At 33.5% G+C, this 23945-nt stretch overlaps 1 protein-coding gene across 4 annotated transcripts in view; it reads right to left on the bottom strand.

Moving 5' to 3' along the window:
* Positions 1-23945, bottom strand: part of GPHN (gephyrin) — a 447008-nt gene that overhangs the window by 117426 nt on the left and 305637 nt on the right. For all 4 annotated transcript variants that reach the window (XM_053673316.1, XM_053673315.1, XM_053673317.1 and 1 more), the window contains one exon: positions 6222-6264. In XM_053673316.1, the coding sequence (XP_053529291.1) occupies positions 6222-6264 (43 nt within the window). The remainder of the gene's footprint in view (positions 1-6221; positions 6265-23945) is intronic.

The following is a 23945-nucleotide window of genomic DNA, read 5'->3' as shown; positions in this document are numbered from 1 at the left end:
ATGGACAAAACCAAGGGGGAGGGTGGAAGCAAGGGAGGTAGGGAGGTTTGGTGTGGGTGGGGAGAAAATACGGACAACTATAATTGAACAACAATAAAATTATATAAATAAAAAAAACAATGGAAACATTTCAATTCCACTGTATTATTCCACTGTCTTCATCAATACAACTTTAGTAATCCAGAAAACTCTTGCTTAGGAAGATAAAACTTACAAATTACTTTATTGTTCATTCTAGGAACTTCCTGAAAGGCTCTTAAAGTAGCCAGCAGCAAAGACAGGTTTACATACCAAGACCCTTTAAGCCCTCATCTCCAAATTCTTGTACTGGAGGTGGCTTGGGTACTGCTGCAGTGCACAACTTCTTCCCAAGAACTGAGCACACTGTGGGCACAGGGGCCCTGGTCTCCACTGCTTGCCACAGGGTGACCTGTTGCAGGGCTAGGATCGACCTGTCCTGCCTAGCCCTGGGCCCTGGCTGAAGAAGTGGGTGGACAGGCAACTGGAAGGAGGTATCTAGAATTTGGCACAACAAATCATACTAGTGCTAAGTTTGACATTGATATGTTGGTTTCACTTCTGAGGCAAGAAAGAAAATACAAGAGACAGTGTGTGATAAAAGTTCCTCCAGAAATGAAATATTAAGATTACTTTGTGGCTGGGAGTGGAATCTCCACATGTGGTGGTCTACTTCATCGTGAAAATGTACAAATATCGCAGAAGGTAAAAGTGAGTTGTAAGAGTGAGCCTGTCATTGAGATCTAAAGGAAGATAGATTAGAAGACAATATTAAGAAAGCAATACTACCCAAAGCAATCTATGGATTCATTGCAATACCTATCAAAATCCCCAAAGCTTTTTTTTTCTTCCAGAAATGGAAAAGCCAATTCTCAGACTCATATGGAATGGCAAAGGGACCTGAGGAGGAAAAATAATACAGAAAAAGAACAAAGTTGAAAGACTTTCACTTCCTAATTTAAAAATTTACTATACATTTACAGAAATTAAAACACTGTAAGACTGACATAAGGGTAGACACAGATCAGTGGAATAGAACTGACAGCCCAGAAATAAACCAGTACATCTGTAGTAAATTTATTTTTGACAGGGATGCTAAGGCCACTAAATAAGAAAAACAATAATTTCTTCAACAAATGGCACTGGGACAACTAGATATCCACAAGTCAAAGAATTAAGTTGGATCCCTCCTTATACTACATCAACCTTAAACCTCACACTGCAACACAGTCTCTTTCTTGGAGTAAAAAACTACTCTTTGGTAGGTATGACTGATAATCCTCCGGTACATGTTCCATGTCCTTCATAACTGCCACCCTGAATGTTTAACATAGAAACAGTCTTTATTCCTTTGTGATATTATTTGCGCTGACTTGACAGGAAGAACATACTGAATAAATGGAATTAGTTAGATTAAGTATTCTGATGATTTCCTTCCTAGAAAACCCCGAATACTGTATTTGTGATGATTACATCTGATTTGGATATTGAAGTTCTCAAGGAGATAAACCCCAAACTGAAGATTTCAAAAAGCTGCCAGACCTTTTGCATTTTATGGGCAAAATTTCAACAAAAGTGGGAAAATTGCTAGGATTGAACCCATTAAGATTCAAATGAAGCCATCTAAACCTCTATCCCTAAATGCAAAATATTCTTGTATTGTTTTCATTTTACAGATGAGAAAACTAAGGCAGTAGAAAACATACTGCTAAGAGCTTTTTCCAGAATACATTTTAGCTGATCAGTTTCTTTTTTAAGAAAAACAAACAAACAAAAAACCAGATGGCTAGATTGTTAGTTTATTTTTATTTTTTTAATTTTTAATTAATTTTTTATTGATTATGCTGTTACAGTTGTTCTATTCTCCCCTTCATTCCCCCCCACTCTACCCCCCGTCCCCACCATTACCCCCCTTTAGTTTATGACCACATGTCTCAAGTTCTTTACATTCTATATTTCCCATACTATTCTTGCCCCCCCATCTATTTTCTATCTACTGTCTATGCTACTTATTTTCTGTACCTTCTCCCCCTTCTCCTCCTCCCACTCCCCTGTTGCTAACCCTCCTTGAGATCTTCATTTCTATCTTTCCACTCCTGATCTAGCTGTCCTTTTAGTTTGCTTTTGTTTTAGGTGTGGTTGTTAATAACTGTGAGTTTGTTGTCCTTTCACGTACATGTTTTTTTAACTTCTTTTTCTTAGATAAGTCCCTTTAACATTTCATATAATAAGGGCTTGGTGATGATGAACTCCTTGAATTTGATCTTAAAAAGTAAGAAAAGTGGGCATTGATTTAAAACTCAAAATCCTAACAACTGAAGGGAAATTCTGGATTTCTTTCTTCTTTTCTTCAGCCTCTTTACTTTAAGCTTTACAAGAGGCCCTGCAAGTAGGGAAGGTGCTACATACTATGATTCAGAGAGTAGCGGATGAGCTACATAATGCCACCAAGGAAGTTTCATGAAATTACAATGACAGTGGCTCAGCTGCTTTAGTTATAATATTGGCCTCTCATAGAATAATATGTGCTGATTTTGAGTAAGAATGTTCTTATTTGCCTGTAGACTTCTCTGGTATCATTGATATTACTAAAAAATCCAGGAAGCAAATAAAGAAGTCAGAAAATTGGGTGATTTGACTAATAACCCTATATCTTGTTCTAAAGGACCTCAGTTGGAGGACCAACTGAGGAAGGGATTTATTCTCTTAGCTTAATTTTGTTGTTTTATTTCCTCCAATTTTATTGAGACATATTGACATACATTGTTGCGCAAGTTTAAGGTGTACAGCATTATAACTTGACTTTCATATACTGTGAAATGATTACCACAGTAAGTTTAGTTAACACTATTATCTTATACTGACACAAATATTTTTTTTCCTTCTGTTAAGAACTTTTAGGATCTACTTACTCTCCTAACAGCCTTCAAGTATATCACACAGCAGCGGTAACTATAGTCATCATGTTGTATATTATACCTCCAGTACTCATTCATTTTATTTTTGGAAGTTTGTGTCTGTTGACTACCTTCATCCAATTTCTCCACCCAATACTCTGGACCTCTGGTAACTGCAAATGATCTATTTTTCCATGATTTTTAAAAATTCCGCATGTAAGTGAGATCATGCAGGATTTACCTTGCTCTGACTTATTTCACTTATGCCCTCAAGGTCTATGTTGTTGCAAAAGGCAGGATTTCCTTCTTCTTCTTCTTTTTTTTTTAAATCACAACTTCTTCAGCTATTCATTTGTTGATGAACATCTAGGTTCCTTCTCTGTCTTGGCTACAGCAAACAAAGCTGCTACGGTCATAGGGGTGCAGGCATCTTTTCGAGACAGTGATTTTGTTTCCTTTGTACCCAGAAGTAAAATTGGTAGCATTTGATATTTCTAATATTAACTTTTTTGAGGAAACTCCATACTGTTTTCCATAGTAGGTGTACCAATTTCCAATCCCACCAACAGTGCACAAAGGTTCACTTTTCTCTAGTTTTCTTTTGTCTTTTTGATGACAGCCATTCTAATAGGTGTAAGGAGATATCTCATTGTACTTTTGATTTGCATTTCCCTTACAATTAGTGATATTGAGCATCTTTTCATGTACCTGTTAGCCACTCATGTATCTTTTTCTAAAAAAATGTCTATTCAGGTCTTCGCCCATTTTTAATTGGATTATTATTATTATTTTTGCTTTTGAGTTGTATATATTTTGGATATTAATCCCTTATCAGTTACATGGTTTGCAAATATTTTTCCAATTCCCTGTGCTGTCTTTTCACTTTACTGAGTTTCTTTTGCTGTGCAGAAGCTTTTTAGTTTGATTCAGCTCCATTTGCTTAATTTTGATTTTGTTGCTTAGTCTTTAGGTGTCATATCCAAAAAAATCATCACCAAACTCATGTAAAGGAGCTTGTTTCCTATGTTTTTTTCTATGAGTTTTAGGGTTTCTGGTCTTACAGTTAGGTCTTTAATTTATTTTGAGTTAATTTTTGTGAGTGGTGTGAATTGAGTGTCCAGTTTCATTCTTTACATGTGAATATCCAATTTTCTCAGCATTATTTATGGAAGAGACTATCTATTTTCTGTTAAGTATTCTTGGCTCTTGTGTCAAATATTAATTAATCACAGATGCTCTTGATTCTGTTCAATTGGTCTATGTATCTGTTTTTATGCAAGTCCCATATTGTTTTGAAGGAACAATAGGGACATACAAGAAGGATCCATCATGTTTCCTTGGGGAAACTTGGAGAAGGCATCACAGAGATCACATGAACTCAGTCTCAACAGATAAGAATTTTCTAGGAAAACAAGGGGAATGGATATTTTATGTTGCAGGAGAAAGGGTCCAAAGGAATAGAGGCAGGACACAGTACTGAGAGAATGGTGAACTGCTAATAGGGTCTACATGACTGCAATATAGTAATACATGGCAGAGGAAGAAATAAAGAGAGATAAAAGTAGACTAAGCAATAAGATATTGAGGTTAGGAAGTTCAGAGTTAGAACAGCTTATGGAGATGAAGGAATTCTGGGTATGGCTATGGGTATAAGTAATAAAGTGGGGCTGAGAGGAAAGAATTTTAACTTGTAGAAGTCACAGAACTATGAGGCTATGATGTTAGATGGGCTCTCTTCATGGATCTAAATAGCTATATGGACCACCTACATGACAACTGCACCCTAGAAAACCATGATTAAGAAAAACCTGGACCTTCGTGATGTCTTACCAAAATGATTAATAGCAACCAAGCCAGTAAGAGCATTAACTGAAATGAAAGACAGTCTTAACAACACAAAGATCCATTAGAGGTGAAAAAGGTTCAAGAAGTCTGTTCTCTGTAAGAAATTATTTTTGTTCCTAATCACCATCAGTTTATTCATCATCATTTGAAGATCAACCATAAATGGAAACTGTACAGTAATCATCACAAAACATCATTTTAAAGTTCATTTATCCCTATTATTTTATTTTAGTGAATATTCAATCATCATTCCCTTGACTCTTAGGTTTCTTAACCTTAGTATGGGACTATAAGACTTTACATCTCTTATAATTGAAGAGTCTTCTTCAGATTCTCATGCCTTCCAAATGTGAACACTCACTAAAGTGTAGAAGTTAAACAGAGCTGTTCATGTTTATTTTTACATAACTCTGACATAAAGGTCCTGAGCAAACAACTGCAATGTGCTTGCCTCTCAATCCAAGGGTTTCGAGGTGAGGTAACAGTTTCACAACACAGAAATGGGAAAAATTTACATTGAAGACAATAAAATAAAAAATTAATTTTTACCTATTTGAAGTACTCCGATTATATTTTGATTGTTAAATAATAAACACATTCTACTGGAAATATAAATCATCTCATTTACTAAAACTTCCAGTGGTGAAACTATCAAATAGACCCATTTCAGTATGATCCAACTGTACTTTTTCTCTTAACAAAGATGAGAAAGAAGAAAGGATGACACCATTAATATTAAGTGAAAGAGAACAGTATTAACATAATTAGCACTTATGTAGCACTTTTCTCTTAGGATCCCAAACCTTTTAAGGGACAACATTCAGTGTCACATAATTTCAAGGATACAGGTAAGGAAAAGCTATTTATGGTTCCGTTTTATAAAATAAGAAAAAATGAATAATATAAGAAGCTAAAGGACTTCCAAGTCAGTATTACTAGTAATCAAATAAAGGAAATAAAATAAAGGTTTCTTCATCCATAGTTCAGGGCACTATTTCTAAAACATGTGCCTGTGAGGTAAAGAACTTTCAGGAATTCATATTCACAAAATGATCATGATGTATCCTCTCAGGAGTGACTTTTTATTTTTCAGTTAAGAGCCCTTTAGTGAATTTATATTATGATTGTTTTCAGTTAGTCTGTTTTTAAATAGCTTTTTGCAGTGGGCAATGAAAGAGCGTTCTCATCCTGGAATCACAGAGGAGTTCACTACCACCCTAGCTAGGAGTGCTATCAAAGTTTTGCTGCCAGCTTGCAGAAACAATCAGAATAAGGGAAACATCCATTAATATATTGATACCAATACTTTTAGAAGGTAAAAACTCTAATATTCATATTCTTGATATAAATGTTACCTACTACCTTCTTCATTCTTCTACCAAAATGTGATTTTTTAGTTCTCATTCCCAGTGAACCCAAAACACTAATTCAGTAGTCCATCTAAAATAAGGACATACTTACTGGCTCTGAGGATGTTTTCCTTGCTGCTGCACCTGGACTGCACCTGCAGAGAAAGCATAAACTCAGTAATTTAGGGCTTAGAACATAGGTAGCCAGATATGCACACAGTCCTACTGGGCAAGCTCCTGAGGTCTAGGAGCAAAGGTTTTATATATCTCAGATACCACAACTTGTTAGTAAAAATTTATTATATTTGTTCCATATGTTTTATATGATCATTTCTTCACTTTAAACAACTAATTTACAGAAAAAATGGGTGTATAATATTGTAAGTGTGACAGAGGTAAAACCAAAGGCAATTTTTTGTTGATGTGTATTTGAAATTAGTATATGGAAAAAAATTCAAGTTACCAGATATTCAGTTGTGAAAATAGACACTTAATCATAAGGCATTATGAATATCTCTCGACTAGAATAATGCAATTCAAGTAATGAAGTTGTAATCAAATACTCTATTATCTTTTTTGGTTATGTATGTTAATAAAACAAAAAAAGAAAAATCTTCAGATGCAATATTTATGTGTGATTTTAATGACATTTGTTATTTATTAATATTGGTTATAAAAGATGCTTCTGTTGGAAATCAGTGAACCTGAACACATTTCTCAGTTCTTATGTCTGTATATAGTTTATCAATCAGAAATCCTTAGGCTTTGATTAAAATATTTTAGTTCAAAGTGGGACATTCTTTCAAATGCTGCAAAACTGATGAATTCAAGAGCCACACTGAATGGCAAAACCACTTATTAATTTTAGAGATAATTGTATTTAAACTCCACACCTCTTCTTCCCATTCCACAGCAGCTTGCCCCAAATGGATATATACACAACAAATTAACTTCTATTGCTTAACACAATCTACTATTGTAATGAAACAACTTATGAAAGGAATGTTGCAACTTAGGGTGGGTTATGGTTGTCCGTCCCTGAAAAAAGCAATTGTTAATGCTTAAAAAAATAAAAATAATCACAAACATACACACAAGAAAAAAAAAAAACACATACACACCAAAAAAAAAAAAAAAGAAAAAGAAAAGAAAAAAAAAGGAAAAATAAATCCAGATGTTAAAGTTATTCTCTTTTGGTCCAGATTGTTTAATTAATTTTAAATATACTAGAATAAAGAAGCTAATGTAAAACAGTATTTTTATATTCTTTTATTCAGAATTTTTATTGAGGAACAATTCTGGACCAAATGGGAAAAAAATTAATGACTACTTAAAACAATATAGGGAGGAAAACACAAGAGCGAGATAAAAAAAGAGAAGAGAGGGGCTTGAGGAAGTAACTCTAGTAAATAGAAAAGAAAGTATGGGTTTATAGAAGGTACAATATGTAAATGCAGAATGTTCTGCTATTTCTTATTGAAAATTCATACCAAGAAGGTAAGAATCACTAATGAACTTGCTGCAAGATAAACAAGCAAGTTGGCATACCATGAAATGAAAATAGGTGTAACTATACCACTACAGCCATAAAGAAGAAAATAAACAAATGCTAATAGAAAAATTAATAGACAAGCTTAATACAGAGATAAACTACATTCTAAAAAGCGATTCAAAGAACACAAGAGAAAGCTAAAGAGTGAGAGAATAATCTGGGAGAGAGAAGAAAAAGAAAGGGGAGAATGTTTAAAGACAAAAACAGAGTTCAAAGAAGTCAAATGGAAGTCAAGAAAGTCTTCAACAAGATGTAGAAACAGAAGGAGCCCAAACCCATAACGCAAAGCAATGTTTGCGAATGGAAAGCAGCTCCTTTGATCAGTAATAGTTACTCTTAAGTCGTAGCCTCTATTCCTCCAGAGTTCATCTTTAAGCCCTTCCAATCTAGAGTGGAGCTAGTGTATGGATAGAAACAAGAGATTTATAATGAACAGAACAGTTCAGATGAGTAGTTTAATTTTTCTCATCAAATGTTTCAACAGATTTGTATAGTGTCTAAATGGAAATGGTGGTGAAGAACTACCTGGCTTTACCAAAATAACAAAACAAAACAAAAAACAAACCCAAACCAAAACAACAATAAAAGAACACCATCTCCCTTCCTTAGATGGCTTAAAAAGTTAACAAAAAGTTCATTCATACCATAAATTTAATAACTAAAACTAAGTTTTGCTTTGTGGCACCTCAGTTTAGAGCTGTATATTTCAAACAGTTTTGGAAGAGAAATTTGGACAATAAAAACAATTCAATTCCCTGAATCTGGGTTATTTATTTAGGTTCACAAATTGTCAACAGCAGTATAAACCAATGTTTTCTCAGCTATGTTACACTGGGTATTTGACCCAGAGTTGAGGAAAAACACTTTTAAAATAAATAATTACATAAACTTTACTGATCTTAAGTATCTATGTAAAAAAACTGAGGAAAATAATTTTAAAAATATTTATGCATGTAGCAGATGCTCCTCTCTTTTACATCATGAAACTGGTCATGTTTAGGTATTTACTTCACTTTATACAATCCCAATATAAAGATTTTATCTAACTCACAATGAAATGAAATTTACTTGAAAGAATAAAGTTGAGAAGCAACTATTGTTCTTGTTATTACACATATGAATTATAAAGAAGGTAACATGGATCTGTCTTAAGTTTAATGGTTTATCGTTTTATTTTTCTTTATCTTACCCTGGCTTTTCAATGGAAATTAAAGAAAACAAAACAAAGCCAAGATTTTGAAGACTAATAGCAATTTGTCAAACATAAAAAATGAAAGGTATGGTATTAGATTATTTATTACTTTATTCTGTTGGAATACACCTGACTTTATGGTGTTGACAATGAAGTCTCTTTTCAACTGGAATCAAAACTAAAACAATGTGTAGAAACAGTGTATTATATTAAAGTCAATGGAGGAAATTAAATATACAGGAGACTTACTAAAAACATAAATATTCATTTACTAATCAAGACTGCTTTCAGACATCAAATAATTCACTTAATTCATTTCAACATGTGTTTATATGTGTAATGTAATTTTGCTGAGGATCACATTGTCAATTAGCAATTCTTAAAGTCATGAAATAGAAAACAAAATGGGGGAGAGCACATAACAAATGGTAAGGGGAAAAGTGAAAATGCTTTAAACAAAGCCAAGAAAATTTTAACAAACAACCACAATCTGTAGATACAGTTAGAGAATTGACTTACCTTATGCTTAGGTCATAACAAGAATAGCACAGTGTTTAAAGTCAGCTCTTCATTATGGGAGGTACAATTGAAAGCCATAGGTTATAATAACATGTATTGCTACACAGAAGTAAAACTTTTTCAGCCCAACATGAAAAGCTAACTCTTATGGGAGAACATTTCAACTTATGTTTAATGCAACATGAAGAACAGTTGAGGGTGTAAACATCAAAACGCATGAATCTCACACCAGTAAGAGAGAGAGAGACCAGTCTCTCAGGAACACAGAAGATTTAATCTGTGACCATAATCTGTGACACATATGGGAAGGCACATCACTCTAACATTGAAAGATGCATGCATGAGGTATAACCACCCTCAGACAAGCCTCCACCCGAACCCCCACCCCACTTGTACACACACAAGCCCACTAAGGTACAGGGAAAAGAATGTAGTGCCAAGCTGTTATGAAGAAAGCAGGACACACAGAAGCGCAGCAGTGGTTATGCGATTTGAGAGGTGTTCTTCCCTTAAACCATCCCATCACCATGCTCATTTAAAGAAGCCAGGAAAAGACCCTCTTCAATGCTGCAGTAGCTACGAGCCCCCAGCATGAAGCTAGTGTGTGGAATTTTGATCACCGTTCCCTGCGATGTCAGGGGCTCTCCAGTGGAAGCCAGATGTGTAACACCAGTTAGTGGGGTACAATGTGTGAATAACAAACACCTTTCCCTTCTGCATCTCACAGAAGTGAGGGAGGAGAAAAACAAATAAAAGCAAATCCACATTAAGAGTAGGTTCATAACAATATAAATATGTATAAATATTAAAATAAAGATATTTGACTGCAGGTTCACATGACTTAGGTTTCTTAAAAACTGTCTCTATTTTGCTGCTCACCAGGCTAGTATGTACTTTTTCCCTATAAACACTTGGAATAAATTAATCAAAAGAATATGGCTCAGTGAAAAATTCTGAGCAGTTGGTCAAATGGGGTTAAAGTCAAGAACAAAATTAGTCATCTTTGAGAAATATTAAGCCCTATATATTTTTAGCATAATTTTACTGGTCAGCAATCACATTCAAAATTAGAAATTAAGCTTCTATAATCTGCTTACTCATGTAATCTGAGAAATTCTATAGCAGTTTTTTTTAAACACTCAACTTAAATTTTAACCCTTTTTACATTTTAAAAAGCAAACAACAAAAAACTATCTATTTAGAAACATTACTTTCTTTCCTGTGTGCTTTTCTCTACTGTCAGTCAAAGATGGGCTGTTCTTCTTCCTGTCAATAATGGGGTCATATCAGCTCTTTAGGAAAAAATTCAAATGTGCTTTTCTATAACTGAGGATAGTAGTTAACTTCATCTATTTTATTTTTTGTATGAGATGAATTTTGAATCATGTGTGGCATGCAATTTAGTTAACAGTTTTTTAATTGCTCAAACATCAGTTATGTATCTCACCATTTTCTCTCCCTCATCCTATTCTTAGCAGGCCAGAATATCTTCACCTTCTTCTTAGCATGTCTGTATTTTAGGCTCTAGGTCATTCCTTAATATCAGTTTCCTGACAGGAATATAAAGACCATGGGGCTGAAAGGAAATAAGTATCAGTGGTTTTAGCTATCAAGGTGGAAACAAATGTCAGGAGCTGTTATCAGGGGAGCCATTGACAGTTGTGAAATAACTCTGTAAGCACACACTCTCTTCTTGTAACTTCCTCATCAGCTCAAAATGGAAGCAAATACTTATTTTTAATTCAAAGGAAGAAATTTATTAATGTACAGTTATGTTTTACAATAGGGGTCGACCAAAACTGTTTGGAAATGCCATAGCCATATAGCCATATGTACTGGTAGGAAGGCAAGACATAATCTAAGGCATGGGGTGAAGTCTGAATTACCTCCTCTATAACATTCCTTGTATTCTTGAACTCTTAAGATTGTAGCAAGCTGCTTCTTCTCTCTAGAATATCCTATTGCTTATTCTTTGATCCAAATACTGCTTGTTTTTTAAGGTCCAGTCTAAAAAAAAATCCAGCCTAAATTATACCTGGTGCAAATAATATTGCCCAAATTCCTTAATCAGAAAAATAATTTCTTCTTTCCCTAAACTCTTTTAACAGCCTTATTAAGATACAATTAACCTACCATAAAATTCACTAATATTAAGTATACAGTTTTATGATTTTTAATATATTTAAATGGCTGTATAACTATCACTACAACCTAGTTTTAGGTTTACCTAAGCTCTTAAAGCCTCTTATCTGAACTAATATTCCAATTATTGGTGCAGGTCCCAAAATATGCTGTAGATTCTGGAGGGAAAGGACTTGATTTGAATTCTCTGTATATTCTCTTTCTACTAAGTCAAACATAGTGCTTTGTACAGAGTAAATATTTGCTAAATTTGAATGTTTGTAGTAATTATAGTTTTTCAATCTCAGCAGATTAAAAATGATTTTTATAGTTATAGGATGATCATAGCCATTCCTATGCAAGCTTAAAAATAATTTTACTTATTCGGGTCTGCTCTATTAAGAGATAAAATATGAAGGGTATGGGTTAGATCTAAGAAATATATGGGCACCCTACAGAATGATCTTAAAAGTTTGGAAAATGCAGTACTATTATTATTACTTAAGGATATTAAACAGTGACATGTGGAGTACATAAAGGTATTCTATACCAAAAGTTTCAGTTCGGGTTAAGAAGATTCCTTATTTTCTAGGAGAACAGGATATTCTATAACTCATACAGCCAGATCACTAGAATGAGAGAGAATAAAGATTTTTGATGCATCATGGCCCCTTTCACTTCAATTTTTCTGACTTATTACAGTTATTTAAGAATAATCTGTCTATGAAAGAACAAAGTTTGTTGAATGCTATGTATTCATAAAAATAACAGGACAGAAAAAAAGAGCCTCTTCGGCATTTCCCCAGATTTTTTTGCCTCTTTAGCCTACCCCAAACAGAAGGTTTGATTTAAACATTAGGCAGCAACTCAACAATCTCAGACCCTTAAATTCTATTTTTTTCTTTTCCCACTTCTTATAGCAAACATGGATGATTGGTCTAGAAAAGCTCTCTTCCGTAAGTCCACTCATTCACTTTACCTACAAATTAGGGTACCACCAGTATTTGGCTCATCTGAGCCTGATGACAACTCATTTGTGTTTAATGAGATTTATGGTATCACGACACATATGCAACTGAAGAACTCAAAATTCTGGTTTATTTCTGACATAAAAGGCAGCACAATAATGTGAGTGTTTAGTGGTATGGTTTCTAATATTGGTTTTTACTTTTCTTCGCTATGTGGCCTTAGACACAACAATCAACATCTTGAAGTTTTAATTTCCTTATCCATAAAATGGGGAAAAATTAAGTAGGGTTCTGTATGTGAAAGTGAAAACTATTACAAATAAAAAAGAGCAATACAAATCTGTAATTATTATTGTCCTTATGTGGATTTTAAGTCACCTGTATTGTATATTGGTAGAATCTGAGCCACAATAAGAAGAATGACTGCTCCAGATCATGCCATGAATCAGTAACAATATAATTACCAACCTCTATACTCAAGCTTCAAAAAAGGCTGAGTAAAACCTGCAAGGATTAATATAATTTCATTTTGTATGATCTTAGTCAAGTTATCTCATTTCTATCATTCTTAGTTTCCTCAACTGTAAAAATGAGGATATTTCCAGGGGTTTCAAATGAAACCCCTGGAAAAGGGGTTGAGGTTGATGGACCCCTAGAAAGAACCTGTGGATACAAGTCAGAAGGGTCCATTCACTGGAATGAAGAAAAAAACCTCCATTTTTTTATATTCATCAACCTAAATAAATTTGAGTATTTTCTTTCATTATGAGCTTAAGTGACAAGCCAGTGTCATATTAGCAGAACCTATTGTTTTAAGTTATTATGAGCATCTTAAAATATTGGGATGTTCATCAAGATTTCAAATTATAGCAGTTTAATGATTTTGTTAGGTTTTTATTATTTAATGGATTTATAAAGCAGTATTATATCATAATTTATTTTATACATATTTTGATAATGATTTCAATTTAGTGTTTTTTGTAATCCTGTGCATTTTATTTTATATATTTAATTTTTTTCTGCAAAGAAGAGTATAGGCTTTGCCAGATTTCCAAATGGGTCCATGGGAGAAAAAAGTTAAAAAAAACTGTCAGAACAAGATAATTTCCAAGCTTCCTTTTATGTCTAGAAGTTTGTGGCTCTAAGAAACCATTCCCACTTCCATCTGCTGCCCTTTATTAAATTATATATAAAAGAAGTTCTTTTTTGGGGGAAAAATTATATAAAATTGGTCTCTGAATTAAGAAATTGGTCATTTAATAGGTCATCTACAAAACAAGAAAGGAATATGGATATCAAAGAGTTATAAAGAAGAAATTCGGCTTCACTTACTCTTTTCCCACTGGTTTAGATAATTAATTAAATGGGTTAACATTTAATAGTCATACACTGAAAACTCTCTACCCAAAGATAAACTTACACACACACACATACACTCACACCTCTATAGCTAATTATTCTTCAAGCTCTTAGTCATGTGGTGATCACAGAGTGCGGCAATGCTATTATCTATGTACAACATAAGCCTTTGAAGGTGCACAGACAATATTCATAAGCAATAACAATTGTACAAGTCTCTTCCAGAGGATCATGCTTAAATGTCTTGCCACTGTTGTATAAATTACTACTGTCTCAAATTCCTCTGATTTTCTTAAATCCTAGGTAAATGTAAATAATTTTGTTTTTCAGTACTGACCTCTTCCAAAGGAAGCTAGAACTATGACAGATTATAGTGATAGTGAAGTGAATTACAATTACCACTGTAAATCAAAAAACTCTTTATGTTGCTTTATAGGTGACTTGGCAAGTTCCTTATTCCTAAAGAGAATAGTATAATATGTAGACCATTTCTAAGACTAAAACTGGTTATCACCATGTCTCAAGGGAATATGAGTTTGAACATCAATATTCTTGATGAATATTCTTAATGTATTTCCTAGTATGTTTACTTATAAGTTGAGCCACCCTCAACCCAGTACTAGCAATATTTTTGAGTTGATGTTCTGGGAATTTTAATGTTGATTATGATAAATATGAGGAAAATATGCTATCTAATTATATATATAAAACAAAGCTAAACAGCACATTTTTGACTAATAGGACTTTCAGGTTATTCATGACACCATTTCACAATCTTCAGATGGATAAGTGATTATTTTGCAGAGAAATTTATATCTATTCTAGAGATGAAAAGCAGGGATTGCTACTGGCTTCAGATCATACAGTAAAGTGATGAAGGGGAGCAGAATATGCCACCAAACATGTTCCACTTTGGCATGTGGATTATTTCGAGATAAGGTAATCAAGACCCAGCGGGCTCAAGAAAAACTTTTACCTCTCCTTTATTTAAACTACAAGAATTTGAATAGGGGGCCTGGTTCAGAGAGAGAGAGAGAGCTATTAGCAGAAGTACCTTTTGTCTGAATCTATCTGTATGGCAAAGCAAATGTCTGCTTTTCATATTGTGAATTATCTCCTCCCCTTTGAAGCCTCAGGCCCCCATTTCTTTCCTTGTCTCAGAATGGCATATAAGCCTCAACTGTCTGACTTGCTGTTGAGTCTCATATTTTTATTGGGCTCCCATAGGCACAAAATAAATAATCTGTTTTTCTCCTGTTAACCTGTCTTACGCCAATTATTAGATGAGTCAAAGAACCTAGAAGAGTGGAAGAAAAATTCATCTTTCTCAACATTAGCAACAGAATTTAGCTCTCTTGACTTCCAAGTTCACTTTTCTGCATACTAGTAGATGACCTTGTCTTTTTAACCAGTGAATGGCAACCATTGCATTCCTAATCAGACCACGAATTTTTATTGCCTTTTTGCTGCTGACTCTTTCTTTTAGCAATGACATCTACTTAGAGTAGTCATGTGGATGTACAAGTAAAGAAAAACTGGTATGATGAAAGGCAGGTTGGGAAGTAGCAATTTAAAGCCAGACTGCCTGGATTTCAATCTTGGTTCTATCATTATTAGAAGTGTAACAATGAATAAGTCATAATTTCTCTATACCTTTGTTTCCTTATGTATAATATGAAAATAATAGCAGTACCTATTTCTTGTGGTTGTTAATAAAACAACATGTGTAAAGTGCTTGCTTGGAAGATTATCTGGCCCAGAGTGAACGGTATATGAGTATTAGCTATTAGTATGTTTGTTGTTATTATTATTATTATTCTTTTGTTTGGATGATATTCTGGACCTGCAATAAAGAATGTTAACTATAACAATTTCTCTTGTGATTCTGACAGCTCTCATAAGTAAAATCAAGTAAGATCAGTTTAGATCAAATGTAATTCGATTTGATCTAAACTTTAAAAAAAAGTTTAGAAAAAGCACTAATCAATTTTATGAAAGAGGCTAAGAGACAGATAGTCAACACAAAAGCCTGAATTATTGGGCACTGATAATTATTATTGTTTTCTGACATTTCTGGAAGAACATCACATAGGTTCTCACTAAACACAAATTTTGAAATAATGAGTTTCTAACTAGATTTGATGTTCTTCTTGGTTTTCATTGAAGGGTAGCAGAACATGTCACCCCAAAATGTGCTCCTTTGGCATAAAGATTATTATGAGAAACAGCAGATACAGAAGAAGCTCTGAAAAAAGAGTTAAAGGTACCCTTTTAGTAAGGGATTTACAATATATTTATCAAATAAACCTGCACTTATAAGACTGTCTCCAGCTGTATAACTAGAAGAGAAGGATGACTAAATCACAAGAGAATCTTATCAGTGGAGTAGGCACTAATTTAAATTTGCATAACAAACCTTAACTCTGGTTTAAGGTGTTTTTCCTGGTAACCTCCCCCAAACTGGCCTCCCTACCCCCCACCTTTTTTTAGCTGAAGGTAATATTTAAGTTGGTGGTTTAGGCCAGTTATTTCAATCAATGTGCTGTGGCACAATGGTGGGCAGTTAAGGGGTACATTGGTGTGCCTCAAAAGATTTTAAAACATGCAGTACCCGATTATTTTTAGTTCAGGGCACTGACCCCTTTTCTCTTAGATTGTCAAATAAAAAAAATGAAACAGCCAGCACAACAGTGGCCATCTGGTATTAATGAATCAAAATTATACCTATTTTTGTCAGATTAGTTAAAAACATGTATTTTTGGTGTGTTGCATAATTTTAATAATTAGTTTACATGTGCCATGAGATGAAAAAGGTTATCACTGGTTTAGGCTATTTGGGATGTTAATCATTTTTCCCTGGGCATTTCCAAAGTATACAAGAGATATACATGTTCATAAACTTCTGTTTATTTTTCTCTTATTAATCTTTCATCAGAGTCGGTTCTCAGGCATGAACTCAGAAAGATAGACGGCAATTTATTTTCCTCCCCTACACATTCTTAAGTGTCATATTGTATCATTTATCCATTACAAAACAAACAAACTACTGCTTATACTGAGTATAATATGCTATGTAGGGATCAGGCTGCATTGCCTTCCTCTCTAAATCAAAGGTTGGTATACTGCAGTAGTGGTTTGAAAGTTGTGACTTATTTCTCTAAATGCTTATCTAGCATTCACAAGGCACATGGCAGATATATAACAGCAAAGGTATTTCTACAGTATTATTAAAGTAGCAACGATTTGAAAATGTTTAGGAAGCGCCTTTGAAAATTGGAGATAAGAGTTAAGTTGTCGGAAGTTTTGTGTTTCAATTCATTTGTGGTGTATGTTATGTCTACTCAAGCCTCTCATGATCTGACCATGTAAACAGTTAAAAGATATCATTTGAAAGTATTATTAGACTCTCATTTACATTATGTATGTCCTTTCCATTTTCTTTGAAGTCTCAAGTTTTAGATGTTTGGGGTAAGTCAAATGGAGAGAAAATCCACTGCCAATAAAACCAAACTTTTAGCTTATAGAGAAGGGATAACTATGCTAAAAGTTATTTTTTAAAAGGTACATTTAAGACTCTCATATGAATATAAAATGAATGTGCGTCAATAATCTTTATCTAAAGTGTTAATGAGAGAGCCAGGAAGATGCTCTAATCGGTTCAAAAGAGAGTCAGAAAATACACAGGCATGAACCATCAGAAATGTTGACATGAATTTTCAGATCAGTTGCGCAAAAATTAACTGCTTCTCCAACTGAACACAGTGTGCATTTCTAGGAATTAGGATCATTTGCATTACTGTTCATATGCTACAATTTAGTGTTGTATGATAGCTGGACAGTGAGAGGAGATGACTCAGAAGGGTGCCCTGCACAAGAAAGTCAATAATCTTTTTTTGAATATTTTGAAGTCTTAAACAATTTTACCTGAGAACTTTATAAACTGGGAAGCCCTATTAATAGAATTTATGTCTGTTACTTAAATTCCAGGATGCATTTGAGCATTTCCCCCTAGTATGTACCTTGAATTTCTAAGTTTCTGAGATTGTATGAAACACCTACTGTACTCATTTTTAAATGGACTGTAGTTTTTGTTTTGACTGTAATTTTAAAATTGTTTATCATATTAAAAAATAAAATAAACTTAAGTGAAATATAATGTCCATTAAAAATGTGACCTAAAACATAATTTCTAAGTGTTAACACACAGCAAAATTTTGTATTTCTTTTTCATCCAAGTCCAGTGAAAACACAGTTTGGATATACCTTATTTTGTCAAGATTCAATCATGATAAATTACAAAGGCAAAGAGAACAACCTATTAAAATCAAAGACATGCAGTGTAATGTATGTCTTTATCAATATATTTATACAAGATAAATATATTGATCATGGAATTACTATATAATTACCCATTATATTTTTAGGATGAATTTTCATTTTACATGCTTTGTTTATTAAAAAATAAAAAGCCAAATAACCATGTGTAAGAGAAGGTATGAATTAGAAGCGATATTCTTTCTTAGAACATTGTTAAGTTTAGGTTTGCATGCAGCTGGGGTTGGTTTTAGTGCACTTTAATTACCTTGCAATTGGCTCATTTGCTCCATGTATATTACTGCTTCTACTCCCTCATACTAGTGTTAAGTTCACATATTTACATTCGTTTAACTCATTCTGGGGATGAGCAGGATAGGTTAGATCATTTTAAATGTGTGTAACTTTGTTTTTTCAACATAAGCCCTATAGGTCTATGCCCAGGATCATGCATTATTTGATCTACTAAAACTAACTTTGTGCATGTGACACATCCTTTTTTAAGCAGTGAAAAGCAGAAAGTTATGCTAGCTACATGACCTTGGCTAAATTACTTAACTTTGTAAACACTTGTTTCCATATGTACAAGAATCAGGATAATCACATTATTCATTTACTGGACAAATATTTCTTAAGTACCAGTGCCAGACTCTAATTCAGATTCAGGGAATAAAACAAGAACAAGATTAACAGGGACCTTGGAGCTTACATTCTAATTGGAGTAGATTGATAATAAGCACTTAAACTAACTGGTAGATAAGCCAGGTAGTTTTTAGATAGCATAGATTTAGTTTATTGAAGTTTTAGTAAAGATTTCTGTATAAAAGCTTTTGTGGTACCTTACTGCTATAAACCCATGATAGCTACTATACTTGTCAGTATGCTCCAGACAGCATATAGATTTGTACTTAATTAGAAATGTTGATGAATTTTCAAAGTTTATATAAAAATGCATCATATATTATAATGATCATCAAACCGGTGATCTTAGTACAATATACATATATACCTACTTTTGTCCACCCTGCATTTTGTGTGTATACCCATACAAACCCATTTGTGTGTGTGTATTCTATTTGCATTAGCAAATGCCAAAAGTCATTAAACTCATTCTATTAAACAAGTGTTTTAAAAATAAGTAGAAGCAGGAATATATCTGGGTGTCAGAGAATCAAAACTGATCCTGATAAATACAGTACTATTCAAATGCAGGGTTGATATATGCCTTCCATGTAGAAAGAATACATTCCTAATTTTCTATTATATTATTTTTATACAATTACAGTTCTATGCAAAGGGAACCTGAACTCTATCACAACCTTTAGAAGTGTTAAAAGATCTAAAGATATTATAATAAAACATTAGTACTTGTTAAATCTAGGTGGTCAACATAGGATATTTGTTATTTATTCTTTGTTATATGTTTAAAATATTTCATTAAAAATGAGAACAGTACAACAATGAAAAAGAACATGATTCGTCAAAGGACATTTAAATGAGGCCACCAATATTTATAAACCCTTCAGTTTAGATTTCTTGAGTTTAGAATCTGGGATCATCTGGATAAGCTTTTGCCCTCTTTAAGAACAAACAACATGCTTATGTTTTCAAACCATGTATTTTTCTTTTTTTCCCCCTCTTGGCTAAGTATACATTGAACTGAGAACACTGTTAACTTGTTACCACTGTCCTCGACAGTGTCACTATTAACCAGTTCAGTCCCTTTACTATTCTCAGGGTTGCTTCAAATAGTTTTGCTATCTATGCCTTTCACTGCTCCGTTGTTACAGGTGGAATACAATCCAACCCAACTGCAGAAACTCATCCACCAGAGCTTTCCAACTCTTAAATCTCTTATACACTAATAGTTCTTAAAATTTTTTCACATAGGGAATTCTTTAAAGATAATTATTCCTTCTATATATGATTCTTTTTAATTTACTCTACATTCTCTATAGAATTCCCTTTCTCCTCTCTTTTCTTCAATTCACCATTCTTGTTATTTCTTTTTACTAAATGTTAATAGCAATTAACATGGGGGAGTTCAAAGGTTGTTTCTTTATAGCAAACTGAGATACACACATTCATTTTCTCTTTGCTTATTCATATTCACTGAACATGAGAAAAACAAGACCACCATTATTGAAAATGAAAAGAAAAATAGAAACTGCTGTTGAAAATGACAGACATTTGCTTTAAAAAATTTTCCTAAAATTCAACCCTCTTAGTATAAACTGACCATTATTTTGTTTGTTCAAATTATTGATAGATTTGTCCTGAACCATCAATACATCCTTCCTCAGTCCTTCCCCTGCATATATGATTGCAATAAAATATTTAGGATTAGTTTAGTCTAGAATTGCAGAACAACTTTGAAGTTAACTGGCTTCACAACTCTGTAACCCTGGGCTCATTCATTTACATTATGTTTTAACTCAACTAAGCTGAAAAAGGAATATATATTCTTTTTATAAGTAGTCTTCTTACAGGGTCACTATATGACTTAAAATTATAGGTAGAAATGTTATGCCTAATTAATTTATGATGGTTTCATCAAGATTATCTCTCTCCTATTCCTGTGAGCTAGTTGGCCTAGAATACAGGCATAGTAGACGGCTACACCGCCACATTTATACACTAAAGCAGCTATGTGCATCCCATTTTGTTTCTTTATAGCAAGCTGAGATACACACATTCATTTTAACAACAATTATTAAGGCTGACACTCTTTCTCACTGTCTGAGATGGGTAGGGTTATTACTTATTGAAAAGAGGAAGGAAAATAAGAAACAGGTAGAGATTTAAAAAGATAGGTAATTTCTATTAAAAAGACACATATGAACACAAGGAAAGGAAAAAGAAGCACAGAAAAGAGTAAAGTGAGGGAACTGCAGTAAGAAAATGGGTGAATGTAAATGAGGTAATACATTACAGTACAGGGGTTTTTATAGATTATTTTCCTCTTTACACTTCTTACTTCGATCTTCAAAACACATGGCAGACCTTAAAAGCACCAATATTATCTGTGATCTGATATTATCTTTTAATGTAAATGGTCAGAGTTAACAGGCATAGCTTATAAAATTTTAAAAGGTGTGCATGTCAGAGAAATAACTGGTATTTTGAATCACATCATGACTTATGAACAGCAAAATTTCTTTTTATGGAAATTTGTAACTTCAAACATTAAAGCAATGTCAGTACAACAATATATAGTAGGAGAAGTAACGAAATAAAGAACGAATAGATAGATAACTGGCTGGGAAATATTTCAGACCAAAGTCTTGACACAGAGCTCAGTTACATCTAAGTTAAATGCAAGTGAAAGGGAGTGATACAGATGGACTGGAACAGTGGTACCTACATGCCCAAGACACTTTAGAAATGCTAGAATCACTGACCTGTAGCAGTGAGAATGGCTACAGAGACCCTTGCTATGTATAATGATAGCAGCTGAGGTTGAATGAATAACCTAAGATTATTTTGACTTGTCTTTTGAACTCTTAAACTGTACTACAAGACTCTAAATCAGATGAACTAGGGAGATTACAGATAAACTTGCTATATATAAAGGGAAATGAGCTAATGGAGTTCATTTAGATAATTCTGAGCTTCTGGCTATACATTTTTTTTGTTATTGTTTAAACTTCATTAGCTTACATTTCAAAAGTTGGAGTAATTGACAGTTTTGTGGTTCAATTACTGTACTCACATTGATTTTCTTTGGGAACATACTGATATGAATTAAGCAACACAATATTTTGTGTTTGTAAAAATAATTCAGGAATACAATTAAATGCCCAATTTCAGGAACATTCACTTGCTTCCAATCTTTTCAAGATAAAACTTTAATGTAAAAGGAAAAAAAGAATATGTTTTTTCTACTTAGAAAAACAGTATCCAGTTTAATTTATATTCCAGTAAATAAAAATGCATACATGAAAAAAGGTGAATGCTTACTGGAATTAATGAAGAGTACTGATCACCTGATCATTAAATCAATGCATCTAATACACAGTTAATTATTGAAGGCAATTATAAGGTTTGTTTAAAAAACAGTTTGGAACTGTCATGGACAAAATGAAGTTATGTTTAATATATTTAAAACTGTATGATTAGGCTCTGAAATTTGATGGTTAAGAAAACTAAAGTCATTCTTTTTTTAAAAGATTTTATTTATTTATCTTTAGAGGGGAAGGGAAGGAGAGAGGGAGAGAAATATTAATGTATGGTTGCCTCTTGTTTGTATCCTGCTGGGAACTGGCCTGCAACCCAGGCATGTGCCTTGACTGGGAACGGAACCGCGATCCTCTGGTTTGCAGGCCCGTGCTCAATGCACTGAGCTACACCAGCCAGGGCTAAAGTCATTCTTAATTTGACCCAAACTACTTCAGACTCAGCCAAAACCTGAGATTGATAATTGAACCCACATTTTCTCACACAACTGCTTTCAGGGCTCAAAGGCCTCATTTTCTTCTCTTTCCTACTCTTTAACTTGCGCATTCTTTGAAGGATGCCTGCTTCCAAAACTAAGAAGGACTAGTGACTAATTTAGTAGCATCTGACTCCATAAGATGATTTTTGCCGCAGTTCTCACTTTCAAGGGAATTCCTTGTAAATTCCCTTCTCTGTCAAGCACTGTACAGAAGCTCATCATCTATTTCTGCAGCTTCAATATTAAATTCAAAGGGCTCCATTACTAAAGAATTTTTTCTTTCAGTGCAGATATACAGAGCAGTCTTCTCAAAGAGCCATGCATTAGTTCACGTCATGCTTCTCAACAAAAACAGTTAGGTATGGCAGCTCAAACAGGATGGGATGTAATGGCCGTATACTGGTATAGCAGTACGTTGCCAAAGAGGAAACAACAACAACAACACAAAAGAGCAAGTCCAATTTTTATGAATGAATCTAGGTAATACTGAGTGCAGAATGGCATGGACAAAATTTCAAAAATAAACCCTTCTTTTCTCGCCCTAAGGCAAACTTAGAAATAGGACAAGGAAAACTACTAACATAATTGCAAACTATGTCTATATAAGTCCACGTGAATCTGAATTCCATTCAGGGTTTCATGGAACATGAATCCAAAAATATCTTTAAGGTCTTTCTGAATTCACCCTTGTTCTACAAGTCACTACTTATGCTTTGTAACTAATTAATTGGAGAAATTCAGAATAAGTGACCTATTCTTTAAATACTAAAGCAGATAACAATTAAAAACCAGTGCTTGTTTCCTTTTCTCCCTATCTTCTCTCCCCACCCTTCCTCTTTTCTTCCTTAAAATACAAACATTTGAGAATCCACATCCTTACTTTTCCTGCACTCTTAATTTCAAGGCGTATATTCAATTATCAGTTTTCCTATGTAACTGATATTGAGCCAGTTCTATTTTACTATAAATTATGTTATTTTTATATAATAACCTTATTATGTTCACCATTCTTTGCTTTCTGTAGTAACAAAAGTCACATGGAAATTAAGTCAAAAGCACTTTAAAAGGGAGATTCACAAATGGTTCAAGTACATATATTTCAAAGGCCGTATGTGATTTCAATTTATTGTCCAATCATTGATACTTACTCCTGGATAGAAAATACCTTAGAAACCACACATGAGTTTGGGTCCACAAAATATTTAAGCTGAAAGTAGTGTGATAAAATGAGTATACATATAAAATACCCTGACATCATACACATGTAATTATACAAGTTGAACTTTTCAAAGCTTATGGAAAGGACACTAACATAGATTGTCCATTTTTATCTCTAGCTTAGTCTATTGATGATAGAGTACCTTATGAAAAAACCC

The sequence above is a fragment of the Artibeus jamaicensis genome, unplaced genomic scaffold (assembly GCF_021234435.1).
Source record: "Artibeus jamaicensis isolate MK-2021 breed Jamaican fruit bat unplaced genomic scaffold, CSHL_Jam_final contig_851, whole genome shotgun sequence".
Taxonomy (NCBI): Eukaryota; Metazoa; Chordata; class Mammalia; order Chiroptera; family Phyllostomidae; genus Artibeus; species Artibeus jamaicensis.
Note: the sequence above shows the minus strand (reverse complement) of the source record. Positions and strands in the feature narration are given on the sequence as shown.